Source organism: Pelobates fuscus, chromosome 10, assembly GCF_036172605.1.
Source record: "Pelobates fuscus isolate aPelFus1 chromosome 10, aPelFus1.pri, whole genome shotgun sequence".
Classification (NCBI taxonomy): Eukaryota; Metazoa; Chordata; class Amphibia; order Anura; family Pelobatidae; genus Pelobates; species Pelobates fuscus.
The window spans coordinates 30,243,304-30,267,948 of record NC_086326.1 but is presented as its reverse complement, the minus strand read 5'-3'; the positions used below and the strand labels follow the sequence as shown (position 1 = coordinate 30,267,948).

The 24,645-nt window shown below is 38.5% G+C and overlaps 1 protein-coding gene across 1 annotated transcript; it reads left to right on the top strand.

Annotated features, from left to right (window-relative positions):
* The first annotated feature begins 562 nt into the window (after positions 1–562).
* Positions 563–21,051, top strand: INA (internexin neuronal intermediate filament protein alpha). Its single transcript, XM_063434903.1, has 3 exons — positions 563–2,024; positions 15,790–15,914; positions 18,000–21,051. The coding sequence occupies exons 1-3, from the start codon at positions 972–974 to the stop codon at positions 18,295–18,297; spliced, it is 1,476 nt and encodes a 491-aa protein (XP_063290973.1). The 5' UTR covers positions 563–971; the 3' UTR covers positions 18,298–21,051.
* The last annotated feature ends 3,594 nt before the right edge of the window (positions 21,052–24,645 follow it).

Sequence of the window (24,645 nt, the reverse complement as noted above, 5' to 3'; positions counted from 1 at the left end):
CCAACCCATCCATCCACCCTTCCATCCAACCACCGGCTAACCAACCCATCCATCCACCCTTCCATTCAACCACCAACCCACCAAACTATCCATCCAGCCAACCACTGACCCACCAACCCATCCATCCATCCAACCCATCCATCCATCCATCCATCCAACCATCCTTGCATCCTCCCACCCTCTCTGACTGCCTATTCAGCTTTCTATTTATTTGACTGACTCTCTGTCCCAGCAGCCAATAAAAAAAGGGTAAAAAGAAAAATAATAGGTGATAAAGAAAAAAAACTGTAATTTGGACATGTTGTCCTGTAATCACAGATGATGCAGCAGGGGAATCCCTAACCCCCCATCTGAATGTATCACCAGAGATTACATTAATACATTGTGTACTAAAACCTTCCTCCAGAAAGATTAATGGGATGAAAAGGATTCAGAGAATAAAACCCAGACCCTTTAATCATATTCTTATGTAACAGTGACAGAGTGAGTGTGAGCTATTTGTCTGCTAATCTTTACATGCATTTTAGTTTTTAGTTCACAAAAGATCAAGGAGGGGAAAGTGTGCAGTTATTGTGTTCTGTTAATATATGTACGTTTTACATTGTTCTCTCCTGTCTGCTGAGAGGTGAAGGAAGGAGGGGTGTGTTGCTAGAAGCACAGGAGCACAGTGTCAGGCTCTGGGGGGCCCTGGAGAATTAAGGAGTATCGCTGACATCAGCAATGCGGCAAAATGGAAAGTTCCATCTGTATCCTGAGTGGACCCTGGAATCCTACCTCTGCCTACTGACACACTGTATCTCCAGCCTCCAGAAAAAACTCCAACAGACTGAAAATCAGGGTGTGAGAGCCAGGAAGGGGTTATATTCTCACCCAGGGGTTATTTCAGAGATTACCTCTCCCCACTTACTATTGATCTTCCCTCTCTGTATAAAAGGCAGAGCTCAGGCGTCACTCCCACATCTAGCTCCAAGATGAGTTACGGTTCGGATCATTACCTCTCCTCCTCATACAGGAAGATCTTTGGAGACACACCCAAGGTTTCATCTTCTCGCCTGGGAAGTGGCTTCTCCTCTAGAACTACATCAGGGAGTGCTTATAGGTCCCAGTCCCAGTCTCGCAGCAATGTCTCCTCTGGGTCATCTTACAGAAGGTCCAACAGAGGGCTTGGGTATGGAGCACCTGGAGAACACCTAGATCTGACCCAAACCTCAGCACAGAACAGTGAGTTTAAGATCATCCGCACCAATGAGAAGGAACAGCTCCAGGGGCTCAATGACCGGTTTGCCATGTTCATCGAGAAGGTCCATAACTTGGAACAGCAGAACTTGGTGCTGGAGACAGAGCTCTCAGCCTACAGGCAGAGACAGTCTGAGCCCTCCAGGCTGGGAGAACTCTACCAGCAGGAGATCAAAGACCTAAGAGCTGAGCTGGAAGACCTGACTAGTCAGAAGTCCCAAATCATCATTGAGAGGGACAATCTTGAAGAGGACTTTCAGAAGCTGAAAGGTAAATATGAAGATGAGATGAGAATGAGAGAGGAGACAGAGTATGCCCTTAAAGCCCACAAGAAAGATGTGGATGATGCCACCTTGGCAAGGCTGGACCTGGAGAAGAAGGTGGAATCTCTCCTGGATGAGATCTCTTTCTTGAGGAAGGTCCACGAAGAAGAAGTGACAGAGCTGATGTCCATGATCCAAGCTTCCCAGGTGTCTGTGGAAATGGAGATGGCCAAACCAGACCTCACCTCAGCTTTGAAGGACATCAGGTCCCAGTACGAGTCACTGGCTGCCAAGAACCTGCAGTCTGCCGATGAGTGGTACAAGTCGAAGTATGCCAACCTCTCCGAGCAGGCTTCTCGCAGCAGCGAAGTCATCAGGGCCAACAGGGAGGAGATGAATGACTACAGGAGACAACTCCAGTCCAGGACCATAGAGATAGAGAGCCTGAGGAGCACCAATGAGTCCCTGGAAAGGCAGCTCCAGGAGATGGAGGACAGGCATATATCAGAGATATCTGGACTGCAGGTAAATCTTTTAAATTCCCTGTATTATACCAGCAACTAAACAGTACATACCTGTATCACCTACCATGTATCAGGCTACTAACATCAACTGAATCACTAGATGTCTCTTTAACCCTGTGTGTTGCATTATGTCTCTCTTAAACCCTGTGTGTTATATTATCTCTCTCTTTAACCCTGTGTGTTATATTAAGTCTCTCTTTAACCCTGTGTGTTATATTATCTCTCTCTTTAACCCTGTGTGTTGCATTATGTCTCTCTTTAACCCTGTGTGTTATATTATCTCTCTCTTTAACCCTGTGTGTTGCATTATGTCTCTCTTTAACCCTGTGTGTTATATTATCTCTCTCTTTAACCCTGTGTGTTATATTATCTCTCTCTTTAACCCTGTGTGTTGCATTATGTCTCTCTTTAACCCTGTGTGTTATGTTATCTCTCTCTTTAACCCTGTGTGTTATATTATGTCTCTCTTTAACCCTGTGTGTTATATTATCTCTATCTTTAACCCTGTGTGTTATATAATTAGATATGTCTTTCTTTAACCCTGTGTGCCACATTCTCTCCATAAATGATATAATAAGAAGATATTTCTCTCTGTAACACAAAGTACCAGCTATTCTCCATACATTATATAACTAATTATGGAACTCCATTTATCAATCATGGATATCGATAGGTACCGTATTTGATATAGTGATAGAAACAGCTATTTCTCCCTGCTTCTGTCTGTATGCAACGCGTGCTGCAGCCGCTGTCCTTGGTGCTGAAAGCAGTCTGCCTTCTTTCTCCTATAGAATTGGACTAGAATTCCTGGGATTACTGATCTATTCATGCCATCCGACCCCTCCCCCCCCCCCCCCCCAGAATCCCAGAACATAAGAATATTTCACCCAGAATCCCAGAACATAAGAATATTTCACCCAGTATCACAGAGTATCAGAATATTTCACCCAGTATCACAGAGTATCAGAATATTTCACCCAGTATCACAGAGTATCAGAATATTTCACCCAGTATCACAGAGTATCAGAATATTTCACCCAGTATCGCAGAGTATCAGAACATTTCACCCAGTATCACAGAGTATCAGAACATTTCACCCAGTATCACAGAGTATCAGAACATTTCACCCAGTATCACAGAGTATCAGAATATTTCACCCAGTATCACAGAGTATCAGAACATTTCACCCAGTATCACAGAGTATCAGAACATTCCACCCAGTATCACAGAGTATCAGAACATTCCACCCAGTATCACACAGAGTATCAGAATATTTCACCCAGTATCGCAGAGTATCAGAACATTTCACCCAGTATCACAGAGTATCAGAACATTTCACCCAGTATCACAGAGTATCAGAACATTTCACCCAGTATCACAGAGTATCAGAACATTTCACCCAGTATCACAGAGTATCAGAATATTTCACCCAGTATCACAGAGTATCAGAACATTTCACCCAGTATCACAGAGTATCAGAACATTCCACCCAGTATCACAGAGTATCAGAACATTCCACCCAGTATCACAGAGTATCAGAACATTTCACCCAGTATCACAGAGTATCAGAATATTTCACCCAGTATCACAGAGTATCAGACCATTTCACCCAGTATCACAGAGTATCAGAACATTGCACCCAGTATCACAGAGTATCAGAACATTTCACCCAGTATCACAGAGTATCAGAACATTCCACCCAGTATCACAGAGTATTAGATTATACCCCCAGTATCACAGAGTATCAGAATATTTCACCCAGTATCACAGAGTATCAGAACATTTCACCCAGTATCACAGAGTATCAGAACATTTCACCCAGTATCACAGAGTATCAGAATATTTCACCCAGTATCACAGAGTATCAGAATATTTCACCCAGTATCACAGAGTATCAGAACATTCCACCCAGTATCACAGAGTATCAGAACATTCCACCCAGTATCACAGAGTATCAGAACATTCCACCCAGTATCACAGAGTATCAGAACATTTCACCCAGTATCACAGAGTATCAGAATATTTCACCCAGTATCACAGAGTATCAGAACATTCCACCCAGTATCACAGAGTATCAGAATATTTCACCCAGTATCACAGAGTATCAGAATATTTCACCCAGTATCACAGAGTATCAGAATATTTCACCCAGTATCACAGAGTATCAGAATATTTCACCCAGTATCACAGAGTATCAGAACATTTCACCCAGTATTACAGAGTATCAGAACATTTCACCCAGTATCACAGAGTATCAAACCATTTCACCCAGTATCACAGAGTATCAGAATATTTCACCCAGTATCACACAGAGTATCAGAATATTTCACCCAGTATCACAGAGTATCAGAATATTTCACCCAGTATCACACAGAGTATCAGAATATTTCACCCAGTATCACAGAGTATCAGAATATTTCACCCAGTATCACACAGAGTATCAGAACATTTCACCCAGTATCACAGAGTATCAGAACATTTCACCCAGTATCACAGAGTATCAAACCATTTCACCCAGTATCACAGAGTATCAGAATATTTCACCCAGTATCACACAGAGTATCAGAATATTTCACCCAGTATCACAGAGTATCAGAACATTTCACCCAGTATCACAGAGTATCAGAACATTTCACCCAGTATTACAGAGTATCAGAATATTTCACCCAGTATCACAGAGTATCAGAACATTTCACCCAGTATCACAGAGTATCAAACCATTTCACCCAGTATCACAGAGTATCAGAATATTTCACCCAGTATCACACAGAGTATCAGAATATTTCACCCAGTATCACAGAGTATCAAACCATTTCACCCAGTATCACAGAGTATCAGAACATTTCACCCATTATCACAGAGTATCAGAATATTTCACCCAGTATCACAGAGTATCAGAACATTTCACCCAGTATTACAGAGTATCAGAATATTTCACCCAGTATCACAGAGTATCAGAACATTTCACCCAGTATTACAGAGTATCAGAACATTCCACCCAGTATCACAGAGTATCAGAATATTTCACCCAGTATCACACAGAGTATCAGAATATTTCACCCAGTATCACAGAGTATCAGACCATTTCACCCAGTATCACAGAGTATCAGAACATTTCACCCAGTATCACAGAGTATCAGAATATTTCACCCAGTATCACAGAGTATCAGAACATTTCACCCAGTATCACAGAGTATCAGAACATTTCACCCAGTATCACAGAGTATCAAACCATTTCACCCAGTATCACAGAGTATCAGAATATTTCACCCAGTATCACACAGAGTATCAGAACATTTCACCCATTATCACAGAGTATCAGAACATTTCACCCAGTATCACAGAGTATCAGAATATTTCACCCAGTATCACAGAGTATCAGAATATTTCACCCAGTATCACAGAGTATCAGAATATTTCACCCAGTATCACAGAGTATCAGAATATTTCACCCAGTATCACAGAGTATCAGAACATTTCACCCAGTATCACAGAGTATCAGAATATTTCACCCAGTATCACAGAGTATCAGAACATTTCACCCAGTATCACAGAGTATCAGAACATTTCACCCAGTATCACAGAGTATCAGAACATTTCACCCAGTATCACAGAGTATCAGAACATTTCACCCAGTATCACAGAGTATCAGAATATTTCACCCAGTATCACAGAGTATCAGAATATTTCACCCAGTATCACAGAGTATCAGAACATTTCACCCAGTATCACAGAGTATCAGAACATTTCACCCAGTATCACAGAGTATCAGAATATTTCACCCAGTATCACAGAGTATCAGAATATTTCACCCAGTATCACAGAGTATCAGAACATTTCACCCAGTATCACAGAGTATCAGAATATTTCACCCAGTATCACAGAGTATCAGAACATTTCACCCAGTATCACAGAGTATCAGAATATTTCACCCAGTATCACAGAGTATCAGAACATTCCACCCAGTATCACAGAGTATCAGAACATTTCACCCAGTATCACAGAGTATCAGAACATTTCACCCAGTATCACAGAGTATCAGAATATTTCACCCAGAATCACAGAGTATCAGAACATTTCACCCAGTATCACAGAGTATCAGAACATTTCACCCAGTATCACAGAGTATCAGAATATTTCACCCAGTATCACAGAGTATCAGAATATTTCACCCAGTATCACACAGACTATCAGAATATTTCACCCAGTATCACAGAGTATCAGAACATTCCACCCAGTATCACAGAGTATCAGAACATTTCACCCAGTATCGCAGAGTATCAGAACATTTCACCCAGTATCACAGAGTATCAGAACATTTCACCCAGTATCACAGAGTATCAGAATATTTCACCCAGAATCACAGAGTATCAGAACATTTCACCCAGTATCACAGAGTATCAGAACATTTCACCCAGTATCACAGAGTATCAGAACATTTCACCCAGTATCACAGAGTATCAGAACATTTCACCCAGTATCACACAGAGTATCAGAACATTTCACCCAGTATTACAGAGTATCAGAACATTTCACCCAGTATCACAGAGTATCAAACCATTTCACCCAGTATCACAGAGTATCAGAATATTTCACCCAGTATCACACAGAGTATCAGAATATTTCACCCAGTATCACAGAGTATCAGAATATTTCACCCAGTATCACAGAGTATCAAACCATTTCACCCAGTATCACAGAGTATCAGAATATTTCACCCAGTATCACACAGAGTATCAGAATATTTCACCCAGTATCACAGAGTATCAGACCATTGCACCCAGTATTACAGAGTATCAGACCATTTCACCCAGTATCACAGAGTATCAGAATATTTCACCCAGTATCACACAGAGTATCAGAACATTTCACCCAGTATCACAGAGTATCAGAACATTCCACCCAGTATCACAGAGTATCAGAATATTTCACCCAGTATCACAGAGTATCAGAACATTTCACCCAGTATCACAGAGTATCAGAATATTTCACCCAGTATCACAGAGTATCAGAACATTTCACCCAGTATCACAGAGTATCAGAACATTCCACCCAGTATCACAGAGTATCAGAATATTTCACCCAGTATCACAGAGTATCAGAACATTCCACCCAGTATCACAGAGTATCAGAATATTTCACCCAGTATCACAGAGTATCAGAACATTTCACCCAGTATCACAGAGAATCAGAATATTTCACCCAGTATCACAGAGTATCAGAACATTTCACCCAGTATCACAGAGTATCAGAACATTTCACCCAGTATCACAGAGTATCAGAATATTTCACCCAGTATCACAGAGTATCAGAACATTTCACCCAGTATCACAGAGTATCAGAATATTTCACCCAGTATCACAGAGTATCAGAACATTTCACCCAGTATCACAGAGTATCAGAACATTCCACCCAGTATCACAGAGTATCAGAATATTTCACCCAGTATCACAGAGTATCAGAACATTTCACCCAGTATCACAGAGTATCAGAATATTTCACCCAGTATCACAGAGTATCAGAACATTTCACCCAGTGTCACAGAGTATCAGAATATTTCACCCAGTATCACAGAGTATTAGAACATTTCACCCAGTATCACAGAGTATCAGAATATTTCACCCAGTATCACAGAGTATCAGAACATTCCACCCAGTATCACAGAGTATCAGAACATTTCACCCAGTATCACAGAGTATCAGAATATTTCACCCAGTATCACAGAGTATCAGAACATTTCACCCAGTATCACAGAGTATCAGAACATTTCACCCAGTATCACAGAGTATCAGAATATTTCACCCAGTATCACAGAGTATCAGAATATTTCACCCAGTATCACAGAGTATCAGAATATTTCACCCAGTATCACAGAGTATCAGAACATTTCACCCAGTATCACAGAGTATCAGAACATTTCACCCAGTATCACAGAGTATCAGAACATTTCACCCAGTATCACAGAGTATCAGAACATTTCACCCAGTATCACAGAGTATCAGAATATTTCACCCAGTATCACAGAGTATCAGAATATTTCACCCAGTATCACAGAGTATCAGAACATTCCACCCAGTATCACAGAGTATCAGAACATTTCACCCAGTATCACAGAGTATCAGAATATTTCACCCAGTATCACAGAGTATCAGAACATTTCACCCAGTATCACAGAGTATCAGAACATTTCACCCAGTATCACAGAGTATCAGAATATTTCACCCAGTATCACAGAGTATCAGAACATTTCACCCAGTATCACACAGAGTATCAGAACATTTCACCCAGTATCACAGAGTATCAGAACATTTCACCCAGTATCACAGAGTATCAGAATATTTCACCCAGAATCACAGAGTATCAGAACATTTCACCCAGTATCACAGAGTATCAGAACATTTCACCCAGTATTACAGAGTATTAGATTATACCCCCAGTATCACAGAGTATTAGAATACCCCCCAGTATCACAGAGTATTAGAATATGCCCCCAGTATCACAGAGTATTATATTATCCCCAGCAGTATCACAGAGTATTATATTATGCTCCCCAGTATCACAGAGTATTATATTATCCCCAGCAGTATCACAGAGTATGATATTATCCCCCCAGTATCACAGAGTATGATATCCCCAGCAGTATCACAGAGTATGATAGTATCCCCCCAGTATCACAGTATGATGTTATCCCCACCAGTATAACAGAGTATTATATTATCCCCAGCAGTATCACAGAGTATGATAGTATCACAGAGTATGATATTATCCCCAGCAGTATCACAGAGTATGATAGTATCCCCCCAGTATCACAGTATGATGTTATCCCCCCAGTATCACAGAGTATTATATTATCCCCAGCAGTATCACAGAGTATGATAGTATCACAGAGTATGATATTATCCCCAGCAGTATCACAGAGTATGATAGTATCCCCCCAGTATCACAGTATGATGTTATCCCCCCAGTATCACAGAGTATTATATTATCCCCCCAGTATCACAGAGTATGATGTTATCCCCCCAGTATCACAGAGTATGATATTATCCCCAGCAGTATCACAGAGTATGATAGTATCCCCCCAGTATCACAGTATGATGTTATCCCCCCAGTATCACAGAGTATTATATTATCCCCCCAGTATCACAGAGTATGATGTTATCCCCCCAGTATCACAGAGTATGATATTATCCCCAGCAGTATCACAGAGTATGATATTATCCCCCCAGTATCACAGTATGATGTTATCCCCAGCAGTATCACAGAGTATGATATTATCCCCCCAGTATCACAGAGTATGATGTTATCCCCAGCAGTACTAATTGTACAGCGCTGCGGAATCTGTTGGCGCTTTATAAATAGCAATAATAAATAAATAAACAGTATCACAGAGTATGATATTATCCCCCCAGTATCACAGTATGATGTTATCCCCCCAGTATAACAGAGTATTATATTATCCCCAGCAGTATCACAGAGTATGATAGTATACCCACAGTATCACAGAGTATTATATTATCCCCAGCAGTATCACAGAGTATTATATTATCCCCAGCAGTATCACAGAGTATGATAGTATCCCCCCAGTATCACAGAGTATGATGTTATCCCCCCAGTATCACAGAGCATGATATTATCCCCAGCAGTATCACAGAGTATGATAGTATCCCCCCAGTATCACAGTATGATATTATCCTCCCAGTATCACAGAGTATGATATTATCCCCAGCAGTATCACAGAGTATGATATTATCCCCCCAGTATCACAGAGTAAGATATTATCCCCAGCAGCATCATAAAGTATTAGAATATCCCCCTCCCCCAGTATTACAGAATAGCAGAGACTATCTCCTAGACCTAGAGTATTAGAATGTCTCGTAATGAACCTTCTAACTGTGTCAGAGTATATTATTAGGGGTGAGATTAGTTTACATAGTCTTGTGTGTTATGTGCACCTCTTTACATTAGGAAATAGTTTTATAATGTCTACATGGGCGTTTCCTCATGTACAGATACAAGCCATGCATGCAGAGACTACACTGTGTTAAGTGAGATACTTCCTAGGGTTTTTATTTAATTGATTTACTTTTTTGGGGGTTTTTTATTTTTTTTTGGTGTTACAGTTGTGACCATAATAAACCATTTTGGTTACATAACATATTATGTATCACTGTGCTGTCAAGGCAGGTGCAGTCATGGAAATGATGGAGGAGGGGGAGGGGCAGATAGGGAGTGGTACCTTGATGGAACAAAGGCTCATCAAATTCTCAGCATGAGAGATAGCTCCAGGAAGCAGTGACTTGACTTGAGCCAGCACAATGATCAAATGTAAAATAGTGTATAAGGGATTTAATTACTAAAAGTGTAAACTTTACTTTACGGCTCTCTTTTTCCTACATGTTAAATTTGACTTATAATTATTTTCACGTTACCTTCACCTGTTGTACAGCGCTACAGAACATGTTGCTGCTATTTCAATTATAATCATAGGTTAAGAAAATAACTGGATTTGATTTTTATTTTTTTTTGCAATTAACTCTTCTCACGTCATTTGAACTTTTTGTCAATTCGCTACTATTTACTCTCTATAATCACTACTCCTTAAAGTGAGTTTAATTAGTGAATCTTAAACCTGTATCAATGTGTTTTGCAACTCAAGATCTTGTTGGAATTTTAGTAGTAATCTTCATGGGTCAACCTAGCACCATAGCCACAACAATTCATTGTAGTGGTTGTGGTGCCATAATCTATGGGTGCTCTTTTCTCTATTTTGTATTACCATTTTAGAACAGTTTGTCAAAAAAACAGATGTCTGTCTCCCTATCACCCATAGCCCATCCTCTCTGCAGCCACACTGACAATGGTGAAATTACACTTTTGTATTATAAAACGTGAATCTATCCAACTGGACGACAATGACAGGCTGGGAGCATTATGGAAGGGTTAACTGTATATGATCCGGTACTTAGAGTATCCCATGAGGTCTTGACCTTCATAGATAAGAATTTTTCATGACTTTATTCTGAGCTAAATATGACTTATGGTAAATCACCAGAAATACAAAAGAAAGATCTCATTGTATGCATCTGTAGAACACCAGTTAATTATGTTGCCAAGATTCTCTGAGTAAAGGTTACATTATAACAAAAGATAGGCTAATATGGTCCAGGGCGGATTTCCATACATTGTCTGACATCACAGCATCCCCGCGACGTCCAATCAAATGCTTCTCATAGAGAAAAATTTGATTGCACTGTTAAACTGGCACAGAGCGCATGAGCGCATTTTGAGCCGACAAGGGGAGGGAGTGGAGAAGAAGAGAGGGAGGGAACATAAAAAAAATAATGGTGGGTATAGTGACAGGTGACAAACGCTAACTATCACAGGCACTGCCCGCAAGGGAGAACTTCATTACATCAGCTTCAAGGCGACTGGATTTAATTTTTGCACAGAATTGACATTAGGCAGCCCAGAATAGACTTCCTTGTGTTGGGGATGTAACATGCGCCTGGCACAAAAAGATTTCTCTAAACATAGAAACATAGAATGTGACGGCAGATAAGAACCATTTGGCCCATCTAGTCTGCCCAATTTTCTAAATACTTTCATTAGTCCCTAGCCTTATCTTATAGTTAGGATAGTCTTATGCCTATCCCACGCATGTTTAACCCCTTAAGGACACATGACATGTGTGACATGTCATGATTCCCTTTTATTCCAGAAGTTTGGTCCTTAAAGGGTTAAACTCCTTTACTGTGTTAACCTCTACCACTTCCGCTGGAAGGCTATTCCATGCATCCACTACCCTCTCAGTAAAGTAATACTTCCTGATATTATTTTTAAACCTTTGTCCCTCTAATTTAAGACTATGTCCTCTTGTTGTGGTAGTTTTTCTTCTTTTAAATATAGTCTCCTCCTTTAGTGTGTTGATTCCCTTTATGTATTTAAATGTTTCTATCATAACCCCCTTGTCTTGTTACATTTCCTGTTAAGTTTTACCCTGCCATATTCTGTACGTGCAGATTTCCCTGTACAGTACGTGCAATGTTTCAAGCAGATTGCTACCACCATGACAACTTCAATTCACTGTGGTTATGGTGTTTGGAGTTACCCATTAAACATAAAATTGAAATGTATACAGTTGAAATCCAGTCTCCTTCTGAAATGAAATGTGTAACTTTGCTAAAAATAAAATAGATTTTGAAATAAACACAGATACATTTCAAAATACTATGTTACATCCTTATTAAAACAAATAATAAAATGATAGATTGTAGATTAACTGGGGTGGATTACCAATATAAGCAAACACCTTATGAGATACAATATATAATTAGACATTATGATTTAATCACAATGAAATGTGGTGAATGGAAACCTAGCAAAGTTCAAGTCCAATTGCAAAGTTCAAGTCCAATTGACGATGTTTCCCATAATACACTGCAAGGCATGGATCGTTTTGCTAAACAGTGAGGACCAACTTTAAAGGGACACTATAGTCACCTGAACAACTTTAGCTTAATGAAGCAGTTTTGGTGTTTAGAACATGCCCCTGCAGCCTCACTGCTCAATCCTCTGCCATTTAGGAGTTGAATCCCTTTGTTTATGAACCCTAGTCACACCTCCCTGCATGTGACTTGCACAGCCTTCCATAAACACTTCCTGTAAAGAGAGCCCTATTTAGGCTTTCTTTATTGCAAGTTCTGTTTAATTAAGATTTTCTTATCCCCTGCTATGTTAATAGCTTGCTGGACCCTGCAAGAGCCTCCTGTATGTGATTAAAGTCCAATTTAGAGATTGAGATACAATTATTTAAGGTAAATTACATCTGTTTGAAAGTGAAACCAGTTTTTTTTTTCATGCAGGCTCTGTCAGTCATAGCCAGGGGAGGTGTGGCTAGGGCTGCATAAACAGAAACAAAGTGATTTAACTCCTAAATGACAGTGAATTGAGCAGTGAAATTGCAGGGGAATGATCTATACACTAAAACTGCTTTATTTAGCTAAAGTAATTTAGGTGACTATAGTGATCCTTTAAGTCAAATCAACACATTAAAAAAAAAAAAAGTATTTTAATGCCTAACTAAACACAATTGGACTTTGTTTTCTAATGAGGCTATTTTTAGCCTATAATTTTAAGCCGTCTGTTAAAGTTGCCGGCGTCATAGATTCACTTTCAACTTATTGATGCTTAAAGTTGAATTTAAAATGTCTTCTCCGTTACAGCAGCAAAATGCGAAACTGCATTAAAGACGACACGATAGCTGCATTAAACACGATACAATACCTGCATTAAACACGACAAGATAACTGCATTAAACACGATACGATAACTGCATTAAACGCCATATGATAACTGCATTAAACGCCATATGATAACTGCATTAAACACGATACTATAACTGCAATAAATACGATACTATAGCTGCATTAAACACGATACGATAAATGCATTAAACACAATACAATAAATGCATTAAACAAAATACAATAAATGCATTAAACACAATATGATAACTGTATTAAACACGATAGCTGCATTAAATATGATACGATAACTTCATTAAACAAGATAGCTGCATTAAACACGATACGATAGCTGCATTAAACACGACACGATAGCTTCATTAAACACGATACGATAACTGCATTAAACACGACAAGATAACTGCAGTAAACACAATATGATAACTGCATTAAACACGATACTATAACTACATTAACCCCTTAAGGACACATGCCATGTGTGACATGTCATGATTCCCTTTTATTCCAGAAGTTTGGACCTTAAGGGGTTAAACACGATACGATAACTACATTAAACACGATACGATAACTACATTAAACACGATATGATAGCTGCATTAAACACGATACGATAAATGCATTAAACACGATACGATAGCTGCATTAAACACGATACGATAGCTGCATTAAACGCGATATGATAGATGCATTAAATGTGATACGATAAATGCATTAAACACGATACGATAAATGCATTAAACACGATACGATAGCTGCATTAAACGCGATACGATAAATGCATTAAACACGATACGATAGCTGCATTAAATGCGATACGATAAATGCATTAAACACGATAGGATAGCAGCATTAAAACACACTGGCAGTATTATAGTGCTGTTCCATATCACCGCCTGGTTGAGAGCCATGGGAGTTGCTGACTACAGCTTCTTGAAAGCTGCGCCCTCTAACCCTAACTATCCCTAGCACCATACTAACCTTATTCCCCTGAACTTAATTTAACCTAGCCAACAGACGCGCATGCGTAAACGTAAAAGACCGCAACCTAAGACCGGAACCGTCTGTTGCGCGCATGCGTTCTACAACCCGGAACTGTCTTTTCATATCTCGGACCACTTTGCGCCTTATTTGTGCGTTCCACGAGTGAAACGCACGCCATATACCAAGTGTTCCGGATTATTGGAGATTACCTACAGTGTATATATACTCACAAGGATGAACCCAGTGACATCCCTGAAGAAGTCCAGCACCTTATCAGATGAAACGCGTTGGATTCATACCTTGTGTACTTTGATTTTATTTGCATTTATTGTTTATTTGGATTTGGCTGCCTCTATACGACTACCCCTGGATTTCCATTGTGGATGTTTGACAACATCAGCCAGGAGTTCCATGTTTATATGGAGACATGTTTATTTTATTCTTCTATGTGTAAGTGCAACCAATAAATGTGATTTTGTAATTTTATAAAAAACTTCACTATATTCGATTTCCTTTATTTCCATATATCTTACTGGAAGACATACAAGCTCATATTCATCACACTACCCCTGAGAGGGTGAAAAGCCTGATTTCACGTTCATTTGTGAGTGTATCTAATATTTCACTTACTATTATCTTATCCCATACTATTTTACGCTATGTTGGTTGTCTGATTTTTTCCATACAGACCATATCCACGGATATTCCACCTGAATTCAGGTTGTCTTATTCTATACATATTTAACGTATTCTGGGTGTTTTCCACTTTTTTCGTTTAGTTGTATATTTCTATAGGTGGTTGCAAAGTACACCTGGGATTACTTCCAGCTATACGTTTTATAGATCTTTAGTGGATATACTTTGTTTCTGTTTGCACATTAATTGTTAATGAGTTTTAAGCAATGTTATCATTTGAAAGTAACCGTTTCAACTGCAGTGGTTTTAATGTACACATAAAGAAGTGACCCATGAATGCATCTCAATATCCATAAATGCCACATCCTTCCGGTGCCAGAGGTGTTAGGTGAATCAGTAAAAATTCAAATGAATATATAAGAACATGTACGTTCCACTTAAAGGACCACGCTAACCACCATAACCACTACAGCACACTTATTTTGATAAGGATAGCAAATTAGGGAATTATCTACTAAACAGCTGAAATATTGCAATCAAGAAAAAAGCTTATCATAATTATGACCTCTTAGCAGTTTAGCAGATAACTCCCTAGTTAGGTACTTTGTAAATTTTTGGCTGCTGCCTTCATTTATTATCCATAGGGAATAATGGGTGTGTGAATTTCGGAAATTAATGAGGTTTTTCTGACACATTTTCGTTCAACTGAATCAATATGTCCTGAATTTCAGACAAACCGAAATTTGAAAAAATTCCCCATGCACATGTCTAATATGCTGCTCATAGACTGTCATCTGACAATATTAACGGATGTTACCTCTGGGACATTCTTGTTACAATGTCCGATCACTGACCAGTTAAAGAATCTTTATGATTTTCTTCTAGGACACCATCCAACAACTGGAAAACGATCTGAGGAACACGAAGGGTGAAATGGCTCGTCACCTGCGTGAATATCAAGATCTTCTCAACGTGAAAATGGCGTTGGATATAGAGATTGCTGCATATCGGTAATTTATTACAGATCCTATTGTCACTTTTTATGTCATACTGTCAGAGTTATTCTAAAGTGAGGATTCAAAGAGAATTTCAAATTTAAGGCCAAAGTAGACGAGCTGGACACATAGTTTAATTAGAGAATTGTTGCAGTTTGGAAATGACTGTTGAATTCTCACTTTAGAGAATAACTATGTTATTATATTATTTTCTAATTAAAGCAGGTATGTTGTGTCTGTGTTTAATAAAGTTGGATATCAGATTCTGAATTAAATCTGTTTGTTTACAGTTAGTTTTGGTTATAGATTCAAGAAGACAATAACAAGCTGAGCACAGTAAAATTCCATCTTCCATACCTCCCAAGTTCCCATATGTATGAAGGACAGTCCCAATATCTTTGGTCTGTGAGAGTGTATAAAAGAACTCCACAGTAATAGCAGTAATGTGTCTTTAAACTACAAATAATATGTTTAGAAATCAGTCTGTGTAAACAGGATACATTGTTATTGTTGTAAATTACATTTTCCCTTCATACATTGTTATTAGTAAATCACATACATTTTTTTTAGAACAGCCCCACTACTGGCCACACCCACATTCGCACCCCTAAACTGGTCCCTATTTGTCCGTTTCAAACGTTGGGAGGTATGATCTTCAGTTTGGTTCCACCCCCTTACCCATTAGCCATCACAGATCCAAAGGGATACGTTAGTGATGCACAATGTTTTTGATGTGCAAAGTATTGTAGAAAATTGGGTTGACATCATCAAAGTCACAGGATTAGAACTGTTATGAGCCATCGTGACATAACTGCTTTAGAACTTGAGAACCCAGATTGGAATCCCAGTCAGACTACCAGTAAGTGTCCTTGGACAAGACACCTAATTATATATATATATATATATATATATATACCTACCTACCTCAAGTCCTCATAGATTGTAAGCTCTTTTGAACAGGACCTTCTTCATCTCTAGATACCCCCTTTCTACAATTGTAAAGTGATGCGGAACATGTTGGCAATATATACATGCTAATAATCACTTACAAAGACATAAGCACGCTCGAAAAGAAATCAGCAGTGATGCAAGTGATGAAGCAACACTGCGCTTAGCTGCCCAGAGTTGCGTGGAATTGTCGTTTGTGTATGTTAACAGAATATGTGATGTACACCGAAACATTAGCACCTAGTAACACTAACAAGGATATTAACTAAAGTGATTGTACACGTGTGTTGCCTGAAATTGTGGCAAAATAAATGTTTTCCTTCCGTGAATTTTCTCTTCTTGTCATATACATATAAATATAGTGTAATTCGAAATATACTTATCTAAAGATCCCATTTTATTATGAGCAATGGGTATTAATGTCAGGGACTGCCCACACACAAAGGACATGTTAATCTAAGCACAATGTATGGGGCTGTTGTCTGGTAGTAAGCGTCCCTGTTTTGCAGTGTTGAAGGTTTGGAATCCGTGCACTGATACAAAACTGAACTTTGTCCTGTTTGTTGTGACAAAGTCCCTTTAAACATAGGGGTTTGTTTACTAAGCTGGGATTTGTCGACAAAAGAATTGTACATTTTAGGTTAATATATCTGAGCTGAAAAATTGCTGAATTGGAGAATTTTTCAGATTCTCCAAAACAATCTACAGTTTATTGAATAAACCATGTTGCAAGAATTTTGGTGACAATTGCAGATCCTGGGCGAACACATTACAGTGTCCCTTAATGTTCCTTATCAGTATCACTGGTTCCCCTCTGTCTCCTTCCTGCCTTTTCGCTTCAAGGGTCAATGTTTCCATTTGTTTCAGTGACTGCAAGGCAAGGTATGGGCATTTCTCATGTGAACACACATCTCTCACATTGTTGTGATGGGATCTCTAATAAGCCTTTCCTCTATCTGTGCCCAACGTTTTGGATTCCATGCAACATTGAGAGATATCTATGGCCCTCAGATAGTAGGGTGTGGGGTGTATGCCTCACACGCCCCTGCCTAGACCAAGCCTTGCACTTTGACAACATCATGTAAGTGTTTATAAGGAAGAATTTGGTCTTTTAATTTAGCAATAACTCTTCCTCTTTTCATGTCCTTCTAGAAAACTGCTGGAAGGTGAGGAGACCAGATTTAGTACATCAGCGATGAGCATTACACCTCCAAACCCAAATCCGTATCCCAGCTACTCTTATCAATCTCGAGTTCATAGTTCTTCGTCCTCTAAAGCGAAACCAACCATAACCTCCTTCAAGAAAGAGGAAACTGACGGAGCCTCTAAAGTGGTGTCGAAAACATCTACTCATACCGGAGAGACCTTTGAGGAAATCATTGAGGAAACTGTATCAACCAAAAGAGTAGACAGGCCAGATCAAAATGAGGAGATTAATGGCAAGCCTTAGGAAAACAGGTAGCATTAAAAACTAGGTACAATAGCAGCAACAAATTAAAAATAGAAGTTTCACTCCAGTGTCCACATTCATTTGTAGAATTCACGCTAGGGCTTTTCATACATCGAATAACATATTGACATTTCACAGAAATATCCACGTAAGTAGCAGTATCCATACCTTGTCATAAACCCAGGCAGAGGGGTCCATTCCTTGTCTTCCAACTGTTACTAAATATATTTCGCAGATATTTCGCACAATTCTGTACAAGCCATTTGGAACTATAGGGCAGTAACAGGTGAAAGGCCATAATAACAACCACTCGTAAAAATCCAACCATAGACCTTTAGAGAGGGAAATTCACCCAATGTAATAAGCGAGCAAGGACTGACTTATTTTTAAACTGTTACTGATATGTGCAGCTGCAATCCTCAGATTAAAAACAAAATTAGCAAAAAGAGAAATCTGCGGGGGAAAAGTGTTTTCTTTTTTCTTTTTTTAGCAGACTGCAAATGGGTTACCTTCGATTATAAAAATGCAAGTTCAAAATGAACAGTTTTTTTTCCTTGCACTAAAATTGCTTCTGAAGTATTGTTTAGTCATATAATAATGTCCCCATTCACAATATTTGGAGAAAAAAACAAATATAAATCTGTTAAAATCTTTAAAAAGATGGCTCTTACAGGGAAGAATATTAAGCGTGTAGCTTTATTGAGGTGGGAAATAAATTTTTATAATCAAATTAAAATAACAGCATCGAATACAGCACATCTTAAAGGTAACCCAACCTAATTTTGAGTCTAACATGTCTTTAGTGGTTGTTTAACAGAAGCATTACAGGATCGGACAAAGTCTCATTAGGATTAAGATAAATGTGTGGTAATAAAAAGTTCCAAACTTAAAACAAAACAAAAAACTGTTCACTTTTCTAGCTAACATAGAAATATTTGGGGATTCCCGTTTGATCAATAAAACCAAATCTCATTTCACGCATAGATGCATGATCACTTGTTGTGGCCTAAGTATGATAGAACGCTATTTTTCATTATTAGCAACGGTTAGACTAGAAAACACACAATTTTCTCACTTAGGACTAAGATACTTGGGTGTGTTAAATTAAGGCAAATTCAGTTGAAAAAACTGTCTTTCACATGGGCCAGCTTCACCTAACACCGTTGACTGAATGAGGGTTGAGTAACCCATTGCAATACAGTAATCACTCACCCCTACGGCACATCAAGAGATAATACAATAGTAGAGACCATATAATCGTAGGAAACTCAAAGTGTCTGTTGGCATTTCCACAGAACAGTTTCTATTTCCTAAAACAATTGCATTAGATTGTATTCAATGTTTGTCAAAGTATCACAGGTAAAGGTGTGAATGTTGCGTTAATGTAAAAAAAACAAGTCACTTTCAATCACTAAACACTCTTGATATAAGTATACTGATTTCGCACACAATTGCAGAGAAGGATATGTGTAGCTGTTAACCTACATTTCCCAAGAAATATTAGTAAGTTTGAAAATTAGTCTATTATACAGCAAAATTAATAATATCATATAATGTTTCTAATAGTTCCATTAAGAACAAGAAGAATTAGGATTTAGAATAAATATGATTGCAATAACAAGTAATTATCATGTTTTTTAAATCCTTTTTTTTCCCCCCGAGCGTGTTTTATAAAGAAACATATGCAAGGTTAATCACTAAAGTGTCAATTATTGCTTGGAATTCTAGTGACTTCAAAGTAAATTTAAAATGTATTCCCAACAGAGCTGAATTCTGTAAGTTAACTGTGGTTCAGACTTACTACTATTTTGGTCATCAGTTTTAAATTCACTTTGAATTTCCAAAAATTCCTACTTCTTAATAATTCTTGATGGTTCATTTGCTGAACTGGGACCTGTTGAGAATTGAGCAGAGAATTGCAATTTTTAGCCAAAATAGCCATTCAGCCAAAAAAAAAGACCATGTGGAATATTTTTGAAATCGGCTAACTTGGCTATAAAATTCCAACCGCCCCCTAACCGGGTCCTACTTAACAAATAGCACAATCCGTCTATTTTTACATTTGTGATACAACTTTGCAATTTTTATGAAAGCACAATAAGATAATATACATATTTTCTACCTAAAATAATCCTGTTTGCACATTTTAAAATAGCACATACTTATTGCAAGTGCTCAAAAGGGGAAGCTAATCACTAGACTGACTCGATTTGTAACGAACTGACTCCAAAACTGACGCCCTGGGTAAAATAATCTTTAAAGCAGGAAAATTGGAGAATTTTAACACAGTTTAGTCATGCGACCCTTGAGTAAGATAATACACCAGCTGATTGCTAGTTGATTGATGAATTAAAAGCCGATATAAATGTAAGATTTATTTACATTCTAAGATTAAGTTTGCAATTGTTGCAGATGTGCCAAGTTTAAGATAGGATTTTGTACTGGGTCTTTAAATGCATACTTCAAACATGATTTTCCCAATATGAAGGCAGCTGTTTAGATTTCTTGGGATGTTAGGGGTTACAGCGAGGATTGTGTTCTGAAATTGTGTAGACGTGTCGATGTCCAAGGGTGGGCTATAACAGATCATCCAGCTGTTGTTGAATTGCAACTATCATGATTCTTAACCAGCCTAAACTTTTAGTTTCAACTTAGTGGCCGCTCAACAACAGCTCGTGACACCAAAGTGAAGGATCTGGGGCACTGTGATACCACAACATGTGAAAAAACTTCAAATAAAATGTCTTTCTGGCACCATTGTCTCCTGTCTGGTTTTTTTTGTGCAAAAGAGATGTCATTAATATTGCTGTGTTAGAACGTTAGCTAAAATGTTAGCTAGGAGTCTCAACTGACCTACTCCCCGTTTGGAAACTAATATCCAACAAGAATGCTTTTATATTTGAAAACATTGTATATAGTATTTTTATTCTTAGTATAGTATATATTAGTGTACTGTAGGGTGACCGATAGTATATAAATATACTGTTACCTATAAAATGTTTGCATATGGTCACTAATCACTAATTGTAGTCTCCATGGGCTACGATGGCCAGAGTGGTGGTCATATTTCTTAGCTGACAATCTAAGTTTTATGGACAGATCCCTTACGTGTCATAGGAAGATGTCATATCTCACATCACAGAGTAGTGGCAAGTATGAAGCAGGGGTCCAACACTATATAGAATGGGCATGCTAGATAAAAAGTCTAATTATAATACCAAAACATCTGAAGAATTTTTGAAGACTTAAAAAATTTGTTAAATTTAGGCATAAACAGACAAGTCCAACTCAGCTATTTTGGCCTTACCTTTGTAAACTTGTTTTGTATGTCCAGTGTAAATATTCAGTCCATAAGAATAGAAATGTGGGTGTTTAAATGCTTTTCCACAATGATGTGTGTCTGAGATTCGATAATTGTCTGCTCCAACTGAAGCTTTATATAATCAGAAATGTCATATGTCAATGTCACACGTCACCATGGAGAAATGCACATTGTGCTTCCGGGCATTATATTATTCCCCACATTTCACAGTCTGACTCTGTGTATTGCACAGTCGACATATCACTATGTAACAATAAACAATGTCCACAAAGATGTAAGCCGCTCCAACTTGTGCATTTGGGTTTGTACGAACTGCTATTAAGGTGAAAATTGGACTATTTGATGGTTCTTCTGATTAACAAATGACCTAATCACCAATGACTAAATCTGAGTCCCTAATCATATGTTTAGTAGACAGCTCCCTTATTTGGTATCCTTAAAAATATGGACAAGCTGTAGTGGTTATGGTGTCAGAAGTGCCCTGTTGCCACCACATTGTAAGCAGTCAAATAGTTTTATAATGTTTTTACTTCTTCCATGGGGTCAATAGGATGCTGCTCCCCACCTCATCTACAACTCAGTGAGAGCCAAATATTTTACTCCTATAGCCTGTAAGTTTGTTTGAGCAGGGCCCTCTTCAACCTATCGTTTCTGTAAGTTTTCTCGTAATTGTCCTATTTATAGTTAAATCCCCCCTCTAATAATATTGTAAAGCGCTACGGAATCTGTTGGCATTATATAAATCGCAATAATAATAATAATAATAATACTCAGGAGCTTCAGTACGCTCTTCTGAGCTGAGACTTACAGTACAGGGCTAGTGCATTGGCTGAGAGTGTCAAGTGATCACTCTCAGCCAATGAGCTCTAGTGGAGGTGGGTTGTGGAGCCTGGAGCACCCTAGGTGAGAACTCAAACCATTCTGCAGCCAATGAGCTCTAGTGGAGGTGGGTTGTGGAGCCTGGAGGACCCTAGGTGAGAACTCAAACCATTCTGCAGCCAATGAGCTCTAGTGGAGGTGGGTTGTGGAGCCTGGAGGACCCTAGGTGAGAACTCAAACCATTCTGCAGCCAATGAGCTCTAGTGGAGGTGGGTTGTGGAGCCTGGAGGACCCTAGGTGAGAACTCAAACCATTCTGAAACATTTGACTCCTTAGAATTACAAAGGAGGGGACATCTAGAGTGTTCCTTTAACGGACTGCGTTCAAACTATTATACTCCAAAGTCGTTGTGCCAGTTGAGTTTCTCTTGGCCTCCATATTCCTTGTTGTCTGTCAACCCACTGTTTAGTGAGTAATAAACTCCTAGACTTTTCAATATAAAGCAAGCAATAACCACCTAACATTATCACGAAGAGGCAGATGCAGCAAAATAAATAATGCAGAAATCCCAATACTCATTCTGTGAAGAGTCGTGCTTCGTTCTGCAAGATGTCTACATCTTGGTAACACGATACCTACCGATGACCTACTTTGCTTCATAGGCTGCTTTAAAACCAGAAACATCACAATTATTTCTTTAATTTGTGGATAGGGAGAGACATTAGATTTTCTTCCTTTGCTGCAGATTTGGGTGTAAAAACTCCACAATTAGAACGTACAATCGATGTTTATTGGCTCAAGAAAAGATACATATATCTGTCCCATTTCAAGTAAAGGAATGTCAGCTACATGGGTTGCATTTAAAAAACATAAAAAAAATAAAATAATGAATGGATTTTTTTTTAGAATTTACGTCGCTTGCCTTTGGCTTAGCCAGAGCATATTATGTCGAGCAAATTATCTCTCTCTTTCTCCCCCTAGCAAAAATAGAGATGAAATAATAATATCTCAGAGCCCCACGCTATAAAAACATCAATACAGATACTAGCAAATACACTAAATCTAAAACAAATGTAGGTTTAAAATAGCAAAGTGACTCGAAAAATAGCCTAATAAAAATGTTAAAGAAATAGTTTATGAACTCTTACTCGAGGCTCTGTATTGATTTTTATTATGCCATTTTATAGTCATTTTGCTATTTCATGCATGCATGCTTTTTGATATTTTGTTTAATTTCCCGCTGAGTATTGATGTTTGTATAGCTCTGAGCTACAAAGTTTCTCTCTCCTCTTTAGTTCCATTTTTTGGGGGCAATTAGAGGATTTGGTTTTACCAACTGTTTAAGTGTAAAATCAATCTACTGGCTGATCCACAATGATTTAGAAATTTAATCAAATAGTCTGACTATTTCTTCACAATTTGTGTTGTTGTTTTTTTACATTTTATTATACAGTGACGGACGTTATGTATACTTGTGTGTGTGTCTGAGCATGGTGACATTCAGAGTCCACAGAGGTAAAGAGAGAACAGACAGAATATTTGCTATTGTTTATCTGCATTGAGTCAGTCACTTTGCTTCAAAGCTGTCCCCTGGGACTGGGCGAGGCCAAAGCAAGATTAACCATGAAGCAAACCGAGGCAGCCACTTAGAGCCCAGGGGTTAGACATGGCCCTGGAACTATGAATTGGCTTGAGCTTGACCCCATTAGCCATCCCTATCCGAAAAATGAAGGGGGGCCCAAACTAGTGACCCTACCTTGGAACCTTTGGGATTTTAATATATTTTTGAGAAAAGCCACTGATTTGAATTAACTTCGAAGTGATGCAGACACCTTCCGGCTACCTTCTGTCTGTTTTAACCCCTTAAGGACCAAACTTCTGGAATAAAAGGGAATCATGACATGTCACACATGTCATGTGTCCTTAAGGGGTTAAACATTATGTATTATTTAGAACAGACGTATTTATTAATATTACCAGCATTTCTTTTAATTTCACAGAAGTGTGTTTATTAAACTGTGAAGGGTTGACAATGGAATTGCAAATTTATGAGTACCTACCTTGACAGCCTTGTGGCTGTGTCCTGCTTTTATTGGATATTATTATTATTATTGCCAATTATATAGCGCCAACAGATTCCATAGCGCTGTACAATATTATGAGACATTAGCACTGAGGAAAAACGTTTGTTTATATTGTGTCCTCTA